Source organism: Pinus tabuliformis, chromosome 9, assembly GCF_031772625.1.
Source record: "Pinus tabuliformis cultivar Carrire ecotype Pingquan chromosome 9, CPIR1, whole genome shotgun sequence".
NCBI lineage: Eukaryota > Viridiplantae > Streptophyta > Pinopsida > Pinales > Pinaceae > Pinus > Pinus tabuliformis.
The window spans coordinates 517,445,926-517,464,945 of NC_142307.1; the positions used below are offsets into that span (position 1 = coordinate 517,445,926).

The following is a 19,020-nucleotide window of genomic DNA, read 5'->3' on the forward strand; positions in this document are numbered from 1 at the left end:
TACTATGGTTTTGCTAATGCATTTGTCATTGCAGGGGTATAATTATTGTTTGAGTTTATATGATTGTGATAGATTGGTTGCAGTAGTGTCACATGTTTTTCATATGGATGTTATGTATTACATTGTAAAGCTTTTGCATCTATTTTGCTTGCAGAAAAGGTATTGAGGCTATGTGAATTGAGAATGGTGTATGAATGCGAGAGAGGAGTATGGTTTGATATTGATTCCAACTCCGTGGTAGGCATTTTGACGACATGGATGGAGTCCATGACTTCATCTTTCATACTGGTGGATGACTTAGACGTCTTCTTCATGATGTATCTGTCTAGTAAATTGTTGAGATTTCCAAGTGTAATATCAACCCTGTTCAACTCATGCAAGAGGAACTTGAATGACGATGATCTCTTTCTCTGCATCTCCATAGCTTCCTTTATCTTGTGTTGCATCATGTCCTTCATGCTGTTGATGTCCATAAGAGGAGGGAGAGGGTTAGGACTGGTCCTATTCTTCTTTTTAAGAAACCCTGCACCTTGTATAAAGGACCGGCATGGTGTGTTAATGGAAAGGGCAGCCACAAGAGCAGTGCAGGCAAATACGGTGATGGCCTTCGCTTCCTTGATGACCTCTTCAACTCCTGATCCGCTGATTGACGTTGCCGCTGCTGTTGTTGGGTGAAGGCTATCGGCCATTCTCTTCAATGTAGACATGCATTTCGCTAACTTAGACTCCATGTCCTTGTTCTTCCTTAATTCATCCATGCATTTGTCAAGGGAGTCTTTTGCTTTCACCACTTGATTATTTATCATGTGGTCATGATGACTTAATACACTAGGAATCTGGACATGGGCATGAAGTAAGCCATGGAGGGCTATCTGTACTGACATGTTGTTCTTCTTCATGTCTGACATGCACTCTCTCAACACATCGCACACATCAAGCAGATTTACCAGGTCCTCCATATGTTGGTTCAACCATTTTCCGTCATTATTACTGTGTATCTGCATGTGCGGGTACAAATCCTTCAAATTGGAGTAGATAAATAGCACCACGTCCAGGGCTTGTCCAAGCCAAGCTGTGGAAATGTTGTAGGACTCAGGCTGGTGTTGTTGTTCCATTAGTGTCTCAACCTTACCTCTAAGTTGGTTCTGAAAATCAGCCAGGATCGGGCATACGCTGGAATCCGACAAGCTCCTTGACCTCTTATGCTTGCCATGACTATGAACAGCAGTAGGAACCATTGAGTGTAGAGCCTATCCAAGAGAAACGATAACAGAACTCATGATTTCGATCAATGCTCCATCGCTTAATTTCCTCCGTCTCAAGATCAGGATATGCTTATCTCTCTCGAGGTGATTGCCCTTGTAGTTTCTTGCCTCTCGAAACATGTATGGGGTATGTATTAATACAACTCAATTTCACACGTCCGCCAGATCACAAACACGAGGATAGCTGCTAGCAAAGCATCGTCGACAGAAAGAATAACGGAAGGGAAATGTGATAATAGTAATATAATTTAAGCCAGCCGTGCGTGTTTCTTGTCTAGGGAGAGTGTTTTTTCCCTCCCAATAACAAACTCAAATAACCTTAGGGGAGACGATCATTTTATATATGGATTAAACAACTCAATTCTTACTTCGACAAACAAAAATAATTAAATAAGATTAGAGTCAGATGTCAGCATCACTACATGTCTCTTTACATGCACATGGAGGACCACAGAGATAGCCATCAAAGCAAGTCCAAAAAAGGAATAACTGAGAGGAAATGTGATAATACCAATATAATTTGAGTCAGTGTGTGTGCTAGAGAGTTATTTCAGTGTAAGAAACATATTATTTAATACGTAATCAAGTTTGGTTATTTCTATTAATGAGAGATACCTAGCACTCCTCAACACTCCTGGCACACCTCGATATGATTTGGCACACACTAACATTCCTTGGCACCTTACATGTCTTGGAACATTTTTGTACCTAGAACATCTTACCATGACTAGGATTCCCAAGCAAATGTTTCCACGCCCTAACACAACATAACACTCCCTTACCATGTTTTGTCATGCCTTATAGTCCCTAGCATGCCTCGAAACACCTTCACATGCATTGACATACATTAACACTTAGCACGCATTGGCACTTGGCATGTATTGGAACCTATTTTTAGTGTGCCTAGCATGCCCCTATTAAAAAAGGTAAAGTATTGACTTATTAACCCTCTTATGTGTTCATTTCCTTGCATTTTTGCTTGGTTATCCATTTTTTTTTCTTGATACTCCTTGACACATGTTGGAACACCCTAGCACCATGCACATCCTAGCATGCCTTAATAGCAAGCATGTCTTGGCATGACTTGGCACTATTTGACACACGTTAGGACACCTTGAAACTCCCTAGAACACTCTGGCACTTCTTGACATGTCCTGGTATTCCCTAGCATTCCTTACCACTACGTAGCATAGCTTGTCACTCCTTCCTTGGAATGCCTAGCACTTGCTAACACTTGCTGACACACCCTCATATTCATTAATTTCCACGCATTTTTACCTAGTGCTCCCTTGTGTTTACCTATTACTCCCTAACACTCCTTGTTATGCATTGGCACTCTTTGGAACACCTTAGTGTTGACATGCCCTACCACTTCATAGCATGTGTAACACTCCTTGACACACATTGGCACTTGACAAGTCTTAGCATGCCTAACATGCATTGAGATGCCTTGGTATTCTTTGAAATGTGTTGGTATGGTCTAGTGTAAATTGGCATTTTTGGATGGTGAACTAAAATAAGATGTGTATCTTGTTCAACTTTGTGAAAATATGGACAAAAAATATCTTGTATGCAAGTTAAAGAGGCTCCCTAGTCATAGTGTGTGAAAATTGACACTTTCTTCTTGTAATAAGGTTTCATTAAAATTAAGAGTGATTCAATTCTTTAGATAAAAAATGATGAAAATGGAAATGTTGTTTTGATGTCATTGGATATAGATAATTGAAAATTATAAAAAGAAACACTATAAAATTGATTGATGGGATTGAAAGTTGGTTATTATAGGAATTTTGAATGAAATACCTTGAAGAGATGCATCAAGGTTTGCAAGGAAGATGATAAGACTTTGATCACTAAACTTTATTTCTCTATTAAAAAGAGGTGATAGAAATATTGTAAAATGAATAAATGATAAACTGTTAAAATATTGATAGTTATAAAATCAAAGATTATTATAAGTTTAATTATAATCATTATACTTATTTTCATTATATATGTATATAATTTCATGTTATCATTTTTTTCCATCTTATTAAAAACGCATATATGATACTCATGTTGATGTTCATGTTGTCATTGCCTTGGTTGAGAGTGAGGATGATGTAGTTGGTGCTGTTGAGATGAGTGATGTTGCTACCATTGTTGCTTATGATATGTTCCTACTCATATTATATTGATGTTGATGATGTTTATGTTATGTTGTTGTTGTTGGTTGAGAGTGGTGTTCATGGAGTTTGATGTTGCTGAGAGTGAGAGCTATTGCTAGTGATTGATGTCATGTTGCCCTAAGGAGTGTAATTGTCCGTTGATGCATTATGATATGATCTTTCTAATGTATATGATGTGCTGCTATTTTTGTTGGTCATGGTATGCTTCTACCCACATTATGTGTATAATTATGGTTGTTGCTTCTTGTTGAGACACAACTAGTGTCCAAGTGGAATAGTAATTATTCAACTATGCTTTCTTAGATGAGCTCAACCCTTTGCCATTGATGTCAAAGGGGGGGTGAATGAGGCTGATTTGTTTGACCTAGTTGGGGTTGACATCAATGCCATAGGGGGAGATTGTTGGCATTGATGTTGTGATGAATTGTTTGGTTGGTATTGATGTCAACCTAGTAGCATGGTGTTGGAGGATGCATTGGTGTTGGTTGGAATTGATGTCAACCTGGTTGTATGTGATTATGCACATGCTAGTGAGAGGGGATTTGGATTGTGCATTGGATGCAGACCTTAGCTTGATGGTTGCAGATGTTGGAGTAGTTGTGGTGACGTTTGATGGCTTGAGTGTTATTGTAGCTGATGGATGACATCTAAGTCAACCTAGTTTGACTTGTGATGATGATGGAGTTGGATCAGTGGATTGTTGGAATTTTGCAGAGATGTAAGATACTTCCAAAGGTCCTACAGAGGTTAGTCAAGCTTTGGAAGAAGTTGAGGCAAGTTCTGAGTGGAGAAAGCATGACTTTGAGTCTCTTTAGCCCTAGTCGTATGCATGATGGATCAAGGGAGCAGTTTTAGGATCTAGTAACTTGTAGGATAGTCTCAAGGGAGTGGTTATAGCTCTAGTCACTCAGAGGACAACGTTATGGGAGTGACCAGGGATTTTCACTATAATTCCTCCGCACTTCTCATGCTCATCAGGTGTTTAATGTTTTTTCTGACATGTCTTGTTTGGGACTCTTCATGTAAAGGTTGGAAAAGGTAATTGTGCTTCTAGATGATGGCTAAAAGAGAATATTAATTAATAAATGAAGTTAGTGGCTTGATTGAGTCAAGAAGAAATGAACCAAAGCACTTTAGCATATGAACAGAGCTCCACTATAGGATTGGAATTAATTGATTTAATTATTTTTAGAAACTAGAAATATGTGGAGAAAGGTTGCTCATTTGGTTGGTTCTCTTGAGTGAGAAATGTGTTATAGTGTTTTGGAGAGCCGTTGGTGAGGAGTGTGATTTGGTTGAAGCAATGTGTTCATGGAAGTATGGTTGTAGCAAAGACAGAAGTATGTAGAGCTGAAAACTATGTTTATGTGACAGAGCTACAATGGTTTTTCTAATGCATTTATGATTGCAGGGGTTTAATTATTGTTTGAGTTTATATGATTGTGATATATTAGTTTAATTAGTGTCACATGTTTTTCATATAGTTGTTATGTATTACATTGTTAAGTTTTTGCATCTAGTTTGTTTGCAGAAAAGGTATTTAGGCTATGTGAATTGAGAATGGTGTATGAATGTGAGAGAGGAGTAGTTTGAGATTGATTCAATGATTGATATTTTAAGCTATGATGGTATTTTTGTTGTGATTTTCATGTTGAGAATCTCTAGTGTTCCTGTTTGAAAATGTATGAAAGGTGATCCGCATAGAAAATTTGGGTGGGAGCTCCAACAATACAAGGATTTAAAACAAATTTCTTCATAAGTCCAATGGAGGTTGGGCAAGGCTTGTAAATTAGATAGATTCTATAGAGTCATGAGTCCAATGGTGGTTGGGAAAGGCTTGTTGATTAGATAGAGTTTGTAGAGTCATGAGTCCAATGGTGGTTGGGCAAGGTTTGTTGATCAGATATGAGTCTGTAGAGTCATGAAATGGATATCATAGTTCCTTTCATATATTTTCCATATTGTACTCTGTATGTAATGATTTGCTTGACATATAATAATATATATTGAGCAACACAACAACAACAAGGGTGGTTTTTGCCCCGGTGGTGGGTTTTCCTCCCAAGATCTTATGTCCCTGTGTGATGTGATGATTATGTTTCATTATGCATGTTTATTTCTTATGATTATGGCTCTTATGTGTTGATCCAGTTGAATTTGTATTTTTCATATCTAATGCTTACATGTTTTTTTTTTCAACTGTGGTTCACGATCATTGAGTGGTCGCTACATCCACGGGAAATACTGGGGCAGATCCACCCGAAGGGATCTACCTGTCGGCCAACCTTAACAGGCCTAACCCCAAGGGCGTCGAGGAGATTTGACCTCGTGACCTCCCAATTGTAAAGGTACTTAGCAACGGGAACTCGACCAATTGAGCTATCCCTTGGGGCTTTTAATGCTTACATGTTATGAAATGAATGGATTAATATATTGGATAAATAATGGTAAAATTATGTAATTGTTATCACTATTGATTCACCTCCCCAGTAATGATCCTGGTTCCAACATTCTCTTAACCACCATGCTTGAAATGCTCTTCAAACAACTACAAATCAAGAAGATCCAAGGTGCTTTAATCTAACAACTATTCATTGATTTTAGAATGATTTTGGTTTGTGAATTTACATTTTGTAAGAAATTTATAAAATTTGATTTATTTTTTTTATTAACATATTAATATTTTTTCGGGTGGCATGTGTAGGAGGGGTGATTTCAAACCAGGGAATATTTTAAGGATGGAAATTTATCTTAAAGTTAATAAACCTTAGTGAATATCACTAGTCCATGAAATGTAATATTTAAAATGTTTGACAATATCTCTCTAAAATAATTCACATTTCTAATAATTTTATATAGTCTTGAATATAAAATTATGGCAATTTATAAGATATATTAATTTTATACTATAACTTTTGGGTGAATCTTTTCTAGAAAAAATGGAAATTAATGAATCATTTTCCGGAAAGCATGGAAAATTAACCCACCAAAAAATATTAACCCCTAAAATTTTCCCTTTTTCAAACCATGAAGGAATGTTAACATTGAGTGTGGTAAGGGATTCTAACATTGTCATTAGACATTTGATTTTGAATACGACTCGAAGTGGTACTCTTTTGGTATCAAGAAACCAAAAAGCCAAGCCATGTTTATAAAAGTGGGGAACATTATTCTTTATGTAAAGCTTGGAACCCAATTTGTCTCCTAATAATTTGAAGTAAATCCATTGCATTGCGATGGAAGTAAGTATATGCATTGCATGATGATGGAAGTAATGTGAAGAGGCCTCTCCCTTCTTTCTACATGGGTAAATTATCATCCTCATATGATTATGAATATTTGGGTTGAATTCTACCTTAGCATTGTGGGATATAATGGATATCAATTTCGGCATTCACATGTAGAAGTTTCAACATGCGGGTCCATTTTTTTGTGTTTATAAGTTTGAAGTATTTGATAATATGGTTAGTGTGCATGGTCTTATTTTTCTTTTGGAATTGTAGTAAGTTGTCATCTTTGCTCTCTACTACAACATACAAGACCTTTGAGTTTGAAAGTGCAACATTTTTGTGACTAGGTAATTTCAATTGGGTCCTTGTCTCTTTTATAAGAGATCCTAATCCTTCCTTTAATAATATTAGTCTTCCTATTCATCCCTCTACCTTTTTGGGACATTTGTGTCCTAGGTCTCCGTTTCAACCATAATTATGAAGAAATGTTATGGGTCAATGAGGAATTTCCTTCCTATCTCTTTTAGTGGTCTAATTATATGTGATACTCTTGGGGACTCATTAATTCACTCTTGGGTTCTTTTGAGTTCCTCTACTCACCTTGCTAATTATTTATGTATGTCCCTTTTACATGGATTACTAAAGGATTAGTTAGTATTTCTCACTTAGTATTTCTATTATGTTTGAGGGATAGGAATAGAAATGCAAGGGTTAAATTATATTCCAAACACACAATTTAATGCATCTGCCAATTCATTATTTAATTACAGTGCTCATAGTGAAACTCTTATGGACAACAACACTCACGATTATCCACCTAACAACACAAACCTAATTGATACCAACCCTTCAGATCACCCTAATAATACTAAACCTATTTCATATGCTCATAATAACACCAACCCTAAGAATAACAACGACAATCTGGTTATCAATCTATCTAACCTCCAATTAAGTGAACATATCCTCAACTTGTTAAGAAAAGGTTTAAATTTCTCTATCACCCCTCGTAAGATCCCTGTTGAAGACATTCTTTGCAACATTGAATATGGCATTAAAGACCTTCCTGATACCATAAAGGAGAAAATCAGACAAGACTGTTCTATCACTCTTAGGAAATATAAACCACCTAAAAGCAACATCAGCAAACATGAATATCTGGCTCTCAGATCCTTGAACTCCAACCCTGAAGTAGTGGTGTTGAAAGCAGACAAAGGAGGAGCCACTGTCATCATGAACAAAAGTGACTACAAAGCAAAAATGTTGGATCATTTAAACAATAGTGGTTGCTATAGAAAACTCAATAAAAACCCATTAAACACAATCTCCAAAAAGTTATGCAATTTAATCAAAACAAGTAAGATGCAAGACAACAAAAATCTCCTAGTTAACAATCCATATACACTTAGAATATATGGAGCTCCAAAAAATCACAAGGAGGGCATCCCTCTCAGGCCTATAGTAAACACAATTGATGGACCCACATACCACCTCACAAAGCACCTAGCCAAGAAACTAAAACCTTTAGTGGGAAACTCTGATTCCTTTGTCAAAGACTCTACCCAATTCATTGAATAAATTAAGAACATCAAACTTGATCAAAACGACATTTTAGTAAGTTTTGATGTTACCTCTCTATATACCAACATCCCTATTAACGATGCCATGGAAGTTATATGCAAACTAACGGACCCTGATACATCAAAGCTAATTGAAATTTGCCTAAGATCCACCTTCTTTAGCTTTATGGGCAATGTTTATGAACAAACATGTGGAGTTGCCATGGGGTCTCCTTTTTCCCCTATTATGGCCAATTTATTCGTGGAAGACTTTGAAGCCAAAGCCCTCATGACTTCACCCCTGAAACCTAAATTGTGGAAAAGATATGTTGATGACACATTTGTCATATGGCCTCATGGAAGAGAAACCCTAGAAACCTTCAAACAACACCTAAATAGTCTATCCCCTTCCATTAAATTCACTATGGAAGTTGAGGTCAACAATAGCCTCCCCTTCCTTGATATCCTCATCACCAGGAATGATGATGGATCCATATCTCACCAGGTGTATCACAAAAATACTCACACCGAACAGTATTTGCATGCCTCCTCACATCATCATCCCACCCATAAGTTCGGGGTCCTCAACACCTTAGCCACCAGGGCTCTGAGAATCTCTGACAAAGAACACCTTGAAAAAGAACAAGAACATCTTATAGAAGTTTTCCTAAAAAATGGATACAACAAACGTCAAGTTGTTAAAGCCATAAACAAAGCAAACACCAGACCTAAGAATAATAAAAATTTTGACAACATTGTAGGTAAAGTTAACCTCCCTTACATTCGTGGAACTACTAATAAAATCTCCCGCATCCTAAAAAAGAACATGATTTTGACCACCTTCAAACCTTTAAACACCATCCAAAGTTGCCTCAATCCGGTAAAAGACAGAATTGATCCTAAGTGTCATAAGGGTGTCTATTTAATTCCTTGCTCGTGTGGCAAGCCCTATGTAGGTGAAATAGGCAGATCCTTTAACACCAGAATCCAAGAACACTCAGCTGATATTAAACATAATAGATCCAAAACATTAGCTTTAGCAAAACATTCTAATAAAACCAAACATCAAATTTGTATTGAAAATACCCACATCCTAGCCAGAAGTGATGACTACTTCATAAGAAAATTCAGAGAAGCAATAGAAATCAGCAAGCATCCTAATAACCTCAAAAGAGACGACAGATGGACCATAAGTGAGAATTGGATTCCCACTTTATCATCCACTCTAACCCCTCCCTAAACATCTTTGGAAATAATAATAAAAATTTAAGTATAATTAAAATTAATTAATCAAAATTAATTAATCATAATGAATTATAAGTTAATAACAAGAGTTTCAACTTAATAATTACATTTATAATTAAAAATAAAAACTAATTATGACTTATTGAATTAATTATAATTTAATATGAAATTGTAATAATTAAACATTATTTAATATAAATAAATTAATAAATTAAGTATAATTAAAATTTAATTATCAAATTAAGTATAATTAAAATTTAAGAATAATTTAATTAATTATTAAATTAAGTATAATCTAAATTTAATTATTAAATTAAGTATAATTAAAATTTAATTACTAAATTAAGTAAATTAAATTAAGTATAATTAGAATTTAATTACTAAATTAAGTATAATTAGAATTTAATTATTAAATTAAGTATAATTAAAATTAAATTATTAAATCAAGTATAATTAAAATTTAGGTTAAAAAAAAGTATAATTGAAAATAAATTAAATGAATTATAAGTTAATAACAAGAGTTTCAACTTATTAATTACATCTATATTTAATAATAAACAAACTAATTATGACTTATTGAATTAATTATAATTTAATATGAAATTGAAGATACAGTCACTTTTTTTCGGGCATTTAAGATGGAAATTTGGTACTGGTGCTTGCATTTTTATAGGCATCGATCCCACTGTCTTCAATCTGGAATCGAGGCTTTCCCCTGCTCTCATTTCTTTTCTCTTCTCGAGAGGCTTGTTTACATGGGATAAAGTGATTAAATCTTGGTCCTTACAGACCCCCCTTTGGAAGGATGCGGTGGAACTGTCGATGCCCCCCCATCTTCATCTTTCATGGTCTGCGGCCACTCTGTGGTTCTCGAGCAAAGGTTTCACTCAAGCGGGAGCAAATGATGAGCTTATATGGTCTCCACAGAATTCTTCACAGCCTATCTGCGTCAGGGATATTTATGATGCAGTCCTTACAGACCTGCAGCCTCCTTTCCCCATCTTTCCTCTCAAGCTTTGGAAAGCTCCTTGCCCGCTCAAATCGATTCTCTTCTCCTGGCTACTCTTCTCGGACAGAAACCTCACATGGGAGGTTCTTCAAAGGAAGGGCTGGCAGGGCCCGGGCAGATGCCAAATGTGCCTTTCGGAAGCAGAATCAAATTCTCACATGTTTTTCGCTTGCGCCTCATCAGCTAAAATCTGGTATGCTTTATCATTGATTTATGGTTTTCCTTACCGGGCTTTCTCTTCTGTTCAGGATGCTTTCTCCTGGTGGTGCTCAAAGAATCCGTGCTGGCGCTCTCTGTTTATTCTCACTTGCTGGTTCCTTTGGAAATGGCGAAATGCTTGCATTTTCCAGAATTCCAGGATGCCCATGCACTCCATTATGATCTCCATCACGGGCCTCCTGCCTCTCTCGGATTAGCATGCTCTCTCTCTGGTCATACTTCTCTTTATTGGGATCGATTCTACAGGATATGGCCCTCTTTTCTGTCTATATGTTTCTTTCTATACTCTATTCACGGCGGCATCGCTTCATCCTCGAAGCGCTCTTTATATGTGGTTTTCATATCGTTTTTCTCTTGTATCGCGCTCTGTATATTGGACAGGTCTGCTCTGCTGTGTAGAGCCAAGGTTTTTCGGTTGGATGGATCCAGCTTCCACGTTTTGGTTTTCCATGGCGCCGCATTAGAACTGTATCTGCTTCTGTTTAGGTGCATTTTCCGGTTGCCTGGTTATCCAGATGCACAAATCCAGATCTATGTATCTTGTTTTTTATATTTCCTTAATATAATCCATGTCGGTTTTTTCCTTCTGAAAAAAAAAAAAAAAAAAAAAAAAAACATTATTCGATATAAATAAATTAATAACTTAATAAATTCAAATATGTTAAAATAAATAATTAAATTCATAATGAATTATAAACAATTTAATTCAAATTTAAATTAATACTATTTAAAGTTAATGTTGATTGTGAATCTCAAACATCTATTTATTGATATGAAGGATAGACCAGTCTTCCATAAAATCTTTCGCATCCTGATGATGAACCACCATTGATGGTTCAAAACGTCGATCACAACTACAAACCTAATGCGAGAGGAATCCAGAAGAAGATGTACACAAACCTGAAGATCGCAGAAACCTAAAATCTGATATACAAGTTGTTTTTGAAATTTCATGCTACAATTGTGCTTGCACTATCCTAGAGTAGATTAATTATGGGGAGGTATAAGAGACTTAGCAGGTATTGGGCGACCATGAGGAGGCTATCAAGCCAATAAAAGCTCAGTTTTGTCAAATAGCGATATAAATAGGTAACTTCTCAAATTGCCATAATCATCAACACCTTAGTTCAACTAAAACATTAGGCTTATGTGTTTGAAAGTTGAAAGTAGCATGTTATGCAAAATAGTCATTAATGTGTTAAAAGGAGAACATTCTAGAGCATCTAACTTAGTGTAACCCATCAATTTAAAGTGTGGAAATTTCATGGGAGAAGGCACAATCCACCAACTTTGAAAGAAAGCTCAAATAGTAGCTCAATTAGTCAAAATAAACTGAAATTCATCCATAACTTTTAAAATAATTAAATATGTCAACATTTATTGTAGAGTTAACATCACCAAGATATACTTAAAAATGTTATTTTTAGTTTTACATACTTATAGCTATAGATTAGTTCTTTCTTTCTTTCTTTTTTAAATTAATTATTGATAAATTTTGTTTTACAAAATTAAATATAACTTTTAATTAATATAAATATTTCTAATTTCTCATTAATAATAACAAATAATCAAACATTTCTAACAAAAAGCAACCCACCTTTCATTAAAAATATTATATTTTTTATTTCTCAATACTAATAAAAAAATAATCAAACATTTCTAGCAAGGGGCAACCTTTGATTAAAAATATTATATTTTTATCCTCTTACACAGTGAAACCAATTAGTGAAATAGAAAAATAAAAACCTGTAACGAACTTCACTTTGAAATAGACTTTTATAGGTTAGATAAGAAGAATAAACCATAAGTCTTTGATTAAAAATATTATATTTTTATCCTCTTACACAGTCAAACCAATTAGTGAAATAGAAAAATAAAGACATGTAACGAACTTCACTTTGAAATAGACTTGTATAGGTTAGATAAGAAGAATTAGCAATAAGCCTTTGATTAATTTTATCCTCTTACATAGTCAAACCAATTAGTAAAATAGAAAAATAAAGACATGTAACGAACTTCACTTTGAAATAGACTACTATAAGTTAGATAAAAAGAATAAGCAATATGTAGTGGTATATGAATAGATTTGATTAAGATATTTAATTAAAATAAATATATATTAAGAATAATAAATATAAAATATGTGTAAAATTATAAAATAAAATTTATTTTGGAAAATTATAAAATAAAATTTATTTTAATTTTATAAAATTTATAAAAATGAGAAAATAAATAAATTTATTTAAATAACAAAAATTTATAAATAAATTTAAATATAAAAAATGTGTAAATAATAAACAAAATTATTTTATTCTCCATTAAGGCAAAAAAACAAACCATAACGAAAAAACCATTTGAAACTCATATTTACTTTTATATCAAATAAAATTATTTACGATCCATCTTAATTTGAATCATCTGGCCATTGTTCTAACCTATACAATGCTTCCTTTCTTTGCTCTGGGGAACCCTTGATCAAGAGTTCTATCAATCCCTTTGCTTCATCTTCCATGCTGCCTTTGCATGGCCACACAATTTTCCTTCCACTTTCCGTAATTGTTTTTCCTTCTTCATCCATCAAAATCATCCATGGATTTTCATTATTCCAACACTGAAATATCTTTTTCATTGCACTTATTTGCTCCGTGTCACCGTTGTACATTTCAGGCATCTCTTGCTCCGTGTCGCTGTTGTACATTTCAGGCATCTCTTGCTCCGTGTCACTGTTGTGCATTTCAGGCATCATTTCAGGGATCTCTTGCTCCGTGTCACTGTTGTACATTTCAGGCATCTCTTCCTCCAAAAGGGCAATGCGCCGCCAAAATCTGAAAGCATCATGCTGCGATGGATTTAACAAAAGCATGCCCTCCATCTCAGCCTGTGCCAATGTGGACATTTCCAAGGGCTGATAAGACAAGGTTATGCCATCTGTCACTTGGTTAAATTCCAGAGCTTTCAACTTAAAATGGGGAATATAGATGATGTGGATGTTGTCCTTTACACTTATAAACGCATTCCGTATTAAAGCTGTAAACTCTTTCATGGTATTCTCGGACTCACTCCCGCCGTACAAGCATACCACTTTTTGATGAAGCATCATCTCTTTCACCTTTTCAACATCAAATAACAAAAGTGGAGATTGAACGAATCGGTTAGAAAACCATTTATACATCATTTTCCCTTTTAACCGCGTCAAGGACCTAGAGACTGTAATGTAACATATATATATATCAGAGATGCATATATTATTTTTAAAATAATAATAAACTAGCGTACAACTATTTAAGATTGATCAACTAAAAATATTTGTAATAGCATATCTTAAAAAATACGAGACACTTACCTGATCTGAGACACTTTCCAACCCATTGAAAAGAAATTGCAGGGTAGGCATTGTTTCCATTTGATTCCATTCTTCTTAAAATAATAATAAACTAGCGTACAACCATTTAGGATTTATCAATTAAAAAGATTTGTAATAGCATACCCGAAAATATAAGACACTTACCTGATCTGAAACACTTTCCAACCCATTGAAAAGAAACTCCAGGGTAGGCATTGTCTCCATTTGATTCCATTCTTCTTTTTTTAATTCTTCAATTTTCTGGACTGTAAAAGGGTAAGCTTTTGCCCCCCACCTATCCAGCAAACCCATTACAGGCTTAGAAGGTGTAAATATTCTACCATTAGATTCTATTATCTTGATGCCGTTTGGAGAGTGTGCATCTAGTTCATCCGGTGCAAATAGCTCCATCAGAAAATACTTGACTGCACTTGGTATCGCCCATGGATTTTGGATGACCAGCCACGGAATGTCTCTTGAAAACTTTTCAAAGACATCTAATGTTGACCTGCTACTTCGGTGCACAAGTGGAATCGATATAATTTCTAAATTAAATGTCTCTTTCTTTGTATTATATAGTTGAATCAAAGACGCAAGGCGGAGATCACAGCCCAAGTTCAGAGGCCTGGTTTCTAATAAAATAGTTTTTCCTTTCAAATCTTCTGCTGTACAACTCAAAGGTTTCGAACTTCCACTTGGAGCCTGTATTTTTATTCCGACATAATAAGTGGCAATCGATAAAATGAAACCGAACATTGTTACACAGATAGAGATAGTTTGTTTCACAAATAAAATAAAACAAAAGTGAAAAATTGAATACCTTCAGGAATGTGAAGGTTTGGGCCTCTCCTGCTGCAAACAATTCTCTTAACAATTCTGTACTGCTTTCTTGACTCGTTTCTGCAAGTTGCTTTAATTCGAGGTATTTCCTACAGTTACATAGCAGGAATTCTTCCATTTCACTTTTTCTCATATGTTTCCAACAAGGACGGCATTTACCAGTACCACCTCCTCCATCTTCCACCATACTTATTTGAATAAAGACTATTCCATCTTCCATCGCATGCTCGATAACCTGTTGACCTAGTACTCGCACTATGGTAGCGTAGAGATTGTCCTCCACCTGTTTCTGACGATGGCCAACATGTCCCACCATTATGTTCTTAGCTTTTGGAGGCAATTTATCAAAATGATGGCCGATATAAAGCATTTCAAAATTTATTGGGATGTCATCTATAGTCTCCTCGACTAAAGGCCACGGGAAATTATTATTGAAATCAATGAGGGTGTCAAATACGAGAACAAGGAGGGGGGCTGATGGATGGAATGGCTTTTCTCGTCCTTCACTCAAAAGAAGCTCCAACTGGGACAGCATGTTCTTTTCCAGATTCTCCTTCGATATAGTCTGTAAAGATCTTTATAAAGTCAGCGGAACAGTGATATGACCTATTTTTTTAATATGACGTTTAGTCAAATATAATTAATGCTAAATATAAAAGTTAATAAAAATAAATAATATATATATCAGTATGGTAAATATGGATGGATGGATGTTACGATCACCTGCCCTGTCCACACTTTTTCTTGAAAAGGAGATGATTGATCACTTTCTCTTTCGATTTCCGCCCATCTATCCATCAACATTCCGCTTCCTTCGATGTTCACAAAATTTAATGTTTTAATCTTTAACACATTGTCCATCGATTTTCCTTCCAAAATGTAGCAAAAACATAGGTCCAAGTGTCTCAATGAGGGAAGGCAATGGAAATATTCAGGCAGCTTCTTTAAACTCGCACACACATGCAAATTTAGAAACTGCAATGATGTGAGACAGTGGAAGTCATTACATAACTCTTCAAGGCTTGTGCAACCCTGCATGGCTAAAGTCTCCAAACTCCTAAGTTGACCAAAACTTTCTGGAAGCCTCTCTAGGCTACTGCATTCACTGAGGACAAATATCTTAAACTTGCTAATTCCCCAAATCGAGTTGGAAGCCTATGCAAACTCGTGCACTCTGACAAATAAGGTTGGTGATAAAGGAAAGGTTGCAAAACCCATCTGGTAATTCAGTTAAACTCGAACAATTGATATATCCATGAAGGGGGCCGTGAGCTTCAATTGCCCAATAGATTCTGGAATACTTCTTAGTTTAGGACAATTCCTAAAAGATAGTGCAACAAGGGATGATAACTTTCCCAACCCATGAGGAAGATCCTCTAAGTTTTCACACGAGGATAAATTCAATGATCTCAATGATGAAAGCACTTCAAAATCACTCGGAAGTGCTGCCAAGCCTGTGCATCCTTCTAAATTAAGTTCTTGCAGAGAATTCAATGATCCAAAATCTTCTCCCAGCTGCCTCAAGTTCAAACAACCCTGCAAATTAAGCTCTTGTAAAGATTTCAATGATCCAAAATCTTTAGCCAATCGCCCCAGACTCGAACAGTAATCCATTCTCAATACTTTTAAAGATTGAAAACTCGAAACCTTCTCTGGCAACTCCCTCAAACTTGAGCAATAATCCATTCTCAATAATCTCAAAGATTGAAGCCTTGAAATGGATGTCGGTAGTTCCTTTAGAGATTCGCAATGTGAAAGAGAGAGTTCTTGCAACACTTTTACATGATCGCCTATCCGTTCAGGCAACTTCTTCAACTTTGCGAATTTGATCAATCTCAATATTCGCAAATTCCCAAGTTGTTGGAGACATGCAGAAGAGATTTCGAAAGAAGGAGACTGTAATCTTCCATCAAATTCCATGTGTCGGAGGCTCGATGGCATCTACAAATCATGCAATTGATATGCGAAAACCATAATGAAATTGCGGTCAAAATTTTGGAGAAAATGAATGGAAAAACACGGGACTTCAAATAGTGTGATGGAGACTTACCTTAGGTAGAGTCAAATCGTCGGGTTCATACTTCAAGTATTTTAAGTTCTCTATCTTTGACACATCAAACGGAAGCCGGGTAATTCCGCCTTTAAAAAAGACCAAGTTCTCAAATATTTTACTACATTGACCTTCCACTTTGGTTAAGTTTCCAAGGTCAACAATTCTCAATGACTTGCACATTGAATCTAGCTTTGATGCTGTTATACTGCATGGATCCTTATTTTCACCGAACCATATGCCTTTGATTTCCTGCATACCATTATTTAGTAAAATTGAATCAATCATGAGAGTGAAGACAATCATTGCTTGAAACAAAATTGCAAATGATGGCTAAGGTGATGGAGAAACTAGTCAGAATTTAGTCATGGTAATTAAGAAAATTTTGTAGGAAACAGAATTGCATATGATTTGTTTTTAAGTTCATGGATTTGGTACCTTTTCGTCATCATGATCCAGAAATTTCTCAAACTCACTTGCGCTGTGAATTTAAATCTTGTTCCCTTTGCCTTTTGTTGACCAATTGTCAAGATGACGTCATGTACAGACGCAGTGCTATCAATGCTTTTGGTCACCAGTGCTCTTTTTTCTAGTATATCCAACTCAACCTCTCCAACAATATCAGCCACTGTGTCCCAATCCCAGCCTTTGAAAAAGCAGCACACATCAAGAAACGGATCTTTGTACTCATCAGGGAGAGAGTCGTATGCAAAGAAATACTTCTCCTCGCCCCCAATCCTTTCAAACATTTGACCCTTCACATTCTGTTTGTGCTGCATAACCATATTGTAAGCCTTTTGCTGGTGTTGTCCGAATCTTAATACTTTTGCTACTAAGGTTAACATCAATGGAACTCCACCACATATATCTATTAAGCTGTCGATTTGGCTAGAATTTAGTTTTTCCTCCATGTCATCTAACACTTCCCTTTCTAAAAACCTCATTGCTGTGCTATTCAAAACCCTTTTCATGCTGTAAATTTTAAGAGACGTTTTTCTTGGGAACGCTCTACCCACATTTATGTCACGAGCCGTAACAAGCAACCTCAACTTCTTTGCTTTACTCAGATCCCCGGGCAAAAGTTGTCTAAGCTCATTTTCACCCAACACATTGTCAATGTAAATAAAAGCTGTTACCTTCTCTAACATGTAACCCAATTCTCTTTGGCCATCCTCGTACTTTCTAATAACTGGAATTGTCTCTTCAGGTCCCATTAAATCTTCTAATATGCATTTTTGTAACTCTATGATATCAGGTTTTGATTCTATATTCTGAAATAATTGAACCTCGGAATATTTACATCCTTCAAAATTAGCTACTGAAAATACAGCGTCTGCAAGTGTAGTTTTCCCCATGCCTCCAAAAGCATGCAGCATAACTGCGACAGCTTTTCTTTGGCTTCCCCATTCTAGAAGTTCGAGAACTTCTTTCACAGGCTCCTCCAATCCAACTGTTTCCACAATATCAAACATTATGTCCATAGTTACGTGAATGAACAATAAAAACATAGCAACAACGTTAATTTGAGAATATATTCACCTGAGTGTTCTGGATATCCTCGAGAAAGTCGTGTCTTCCTAGGTGCATTGACATCATAGAGACGAATCCCCATTTGGGCACTCATATGCGTGTACATGTCCCTTAACTTTTGTCGAAATTTGGATAGTTCTTCCTTGTTTCCTGACGCTGCCCAAAACCTAGTTCATTCAAACAGTAGGCCTTAATCCACCCCTCACATATAAGAGACCTCTGCTATAAAACGTTAAACGCATGAAAACACAATTCCACCTTCAAACAAATAAGATTGGAGTTTTCAATGCTCACTTGGAAAATCTTGAAGACTTCATCTGAGTACAGCACCGAATGGAGCCTTCCACTATCAATTCAGTAGCTTCTTTAATTACACCAGATATTCCATCACTTCCCTTCAACTGAGGGCGTTCTTGAAATTGCTTAACCAATGAGGCCAAAAATTTCATTTCCTTAAGAAGACTGATGCACTCATCTTTGTTGTCCCCAACATCGCCAATTCTTTCCAAGATGCTGGCGACCACAACGAAGGGTGTAGTAATCAAGTCTGCAGCAACCATGC

At 35.8% G+C, this 19,020-nt stretch overlaps 2 protein-coding genes across 2 annotated transcripts in view; both read right to left on the reverse strand.

Annotated features, from left to right (window-relative positions):
* Positions 1–13,048: 13,048 nt before the first annotated feature.
* Positions 13,049–15,595, reverse strand: LOC149149474 (uncharacterized). The gene is made up of 3 exons (XM_089439247.1): positions 14,859–15,595; positions 14,204–14,740; positions 13,049–13,804 (listed from the first exon to the last, which is right to left on the reverse strand). The coding sequence occupies exons 1-3, from the start codon at positions 15,411–15,413 to the stop codon at positions 13,100–13,102; spliced, it is 1,797 nt and encodes a 598-aa protein (XP_089295373.1). The 5' UTR covers positions 15,414–15,595; the 3' UTR covers positions 13,049–13,099.
* A 7-nt stretch (positions 15,596–15,602) lies between these two features.
* LOC149149475 (uncharacterized) overlaps positions 15,603–19,020 on the reverse strand; it is a 13,014-nt gene continuing 9,596 nt past the window's right edge. The window contains exons 3-7 of the mRNA XM_089439246.1: positions 18,753–19,020; positions 18,468–18,625; positions 17,367–18,378; positions 16,929–17,180; positions 15,603–16,819 (exon numbers count right to left, since the gene is read on the reverse strand). The exon at positions 18,753–19,020 is cut by the window's right edge and continues 55 nt beyond it. Coding sequence (XP_089295372.1) covers positions 17,132–17,180; positions 17,367–18,378; positions 18,468–18,625; positions 18,753–19,020 — 1,487 coding nt within the window. The 3' untranslated portion in view covers positions 15,603–16,819; positions 16,929–17,131. The remainder of the gene's footprint in view (positions 16,820–16,928; positions 17,181–17,366; positions 18,379–18,467; positions 18,626–18,752) is intronic.

Bases quoted from the DNA above. Each gene is read 5' to 3' on its own strand.
- LOC149149474 (XM_089439247.1), bottom strand. From the start codon at position 15,413: ATGCTGTCCCAGTTGGAGCTTCTTTTGAGTGAAGGACGAGAAAAGCCA. The intron at 14,741-14,858 runs GTATTCAATTTT...ATAAAAATACAG, and splicing joins AAACCTTCACATTCCTGAAG to GCTCCAAGTGGAAGTTCGAA. The intron at 13,805-14,203 runs GTAAGTGTCTTA...GATGTTGAAAAG, and splicing joins TGGAAAGTGTTTCAGATCAG to GTGAAAGAGATGATGCTTCA.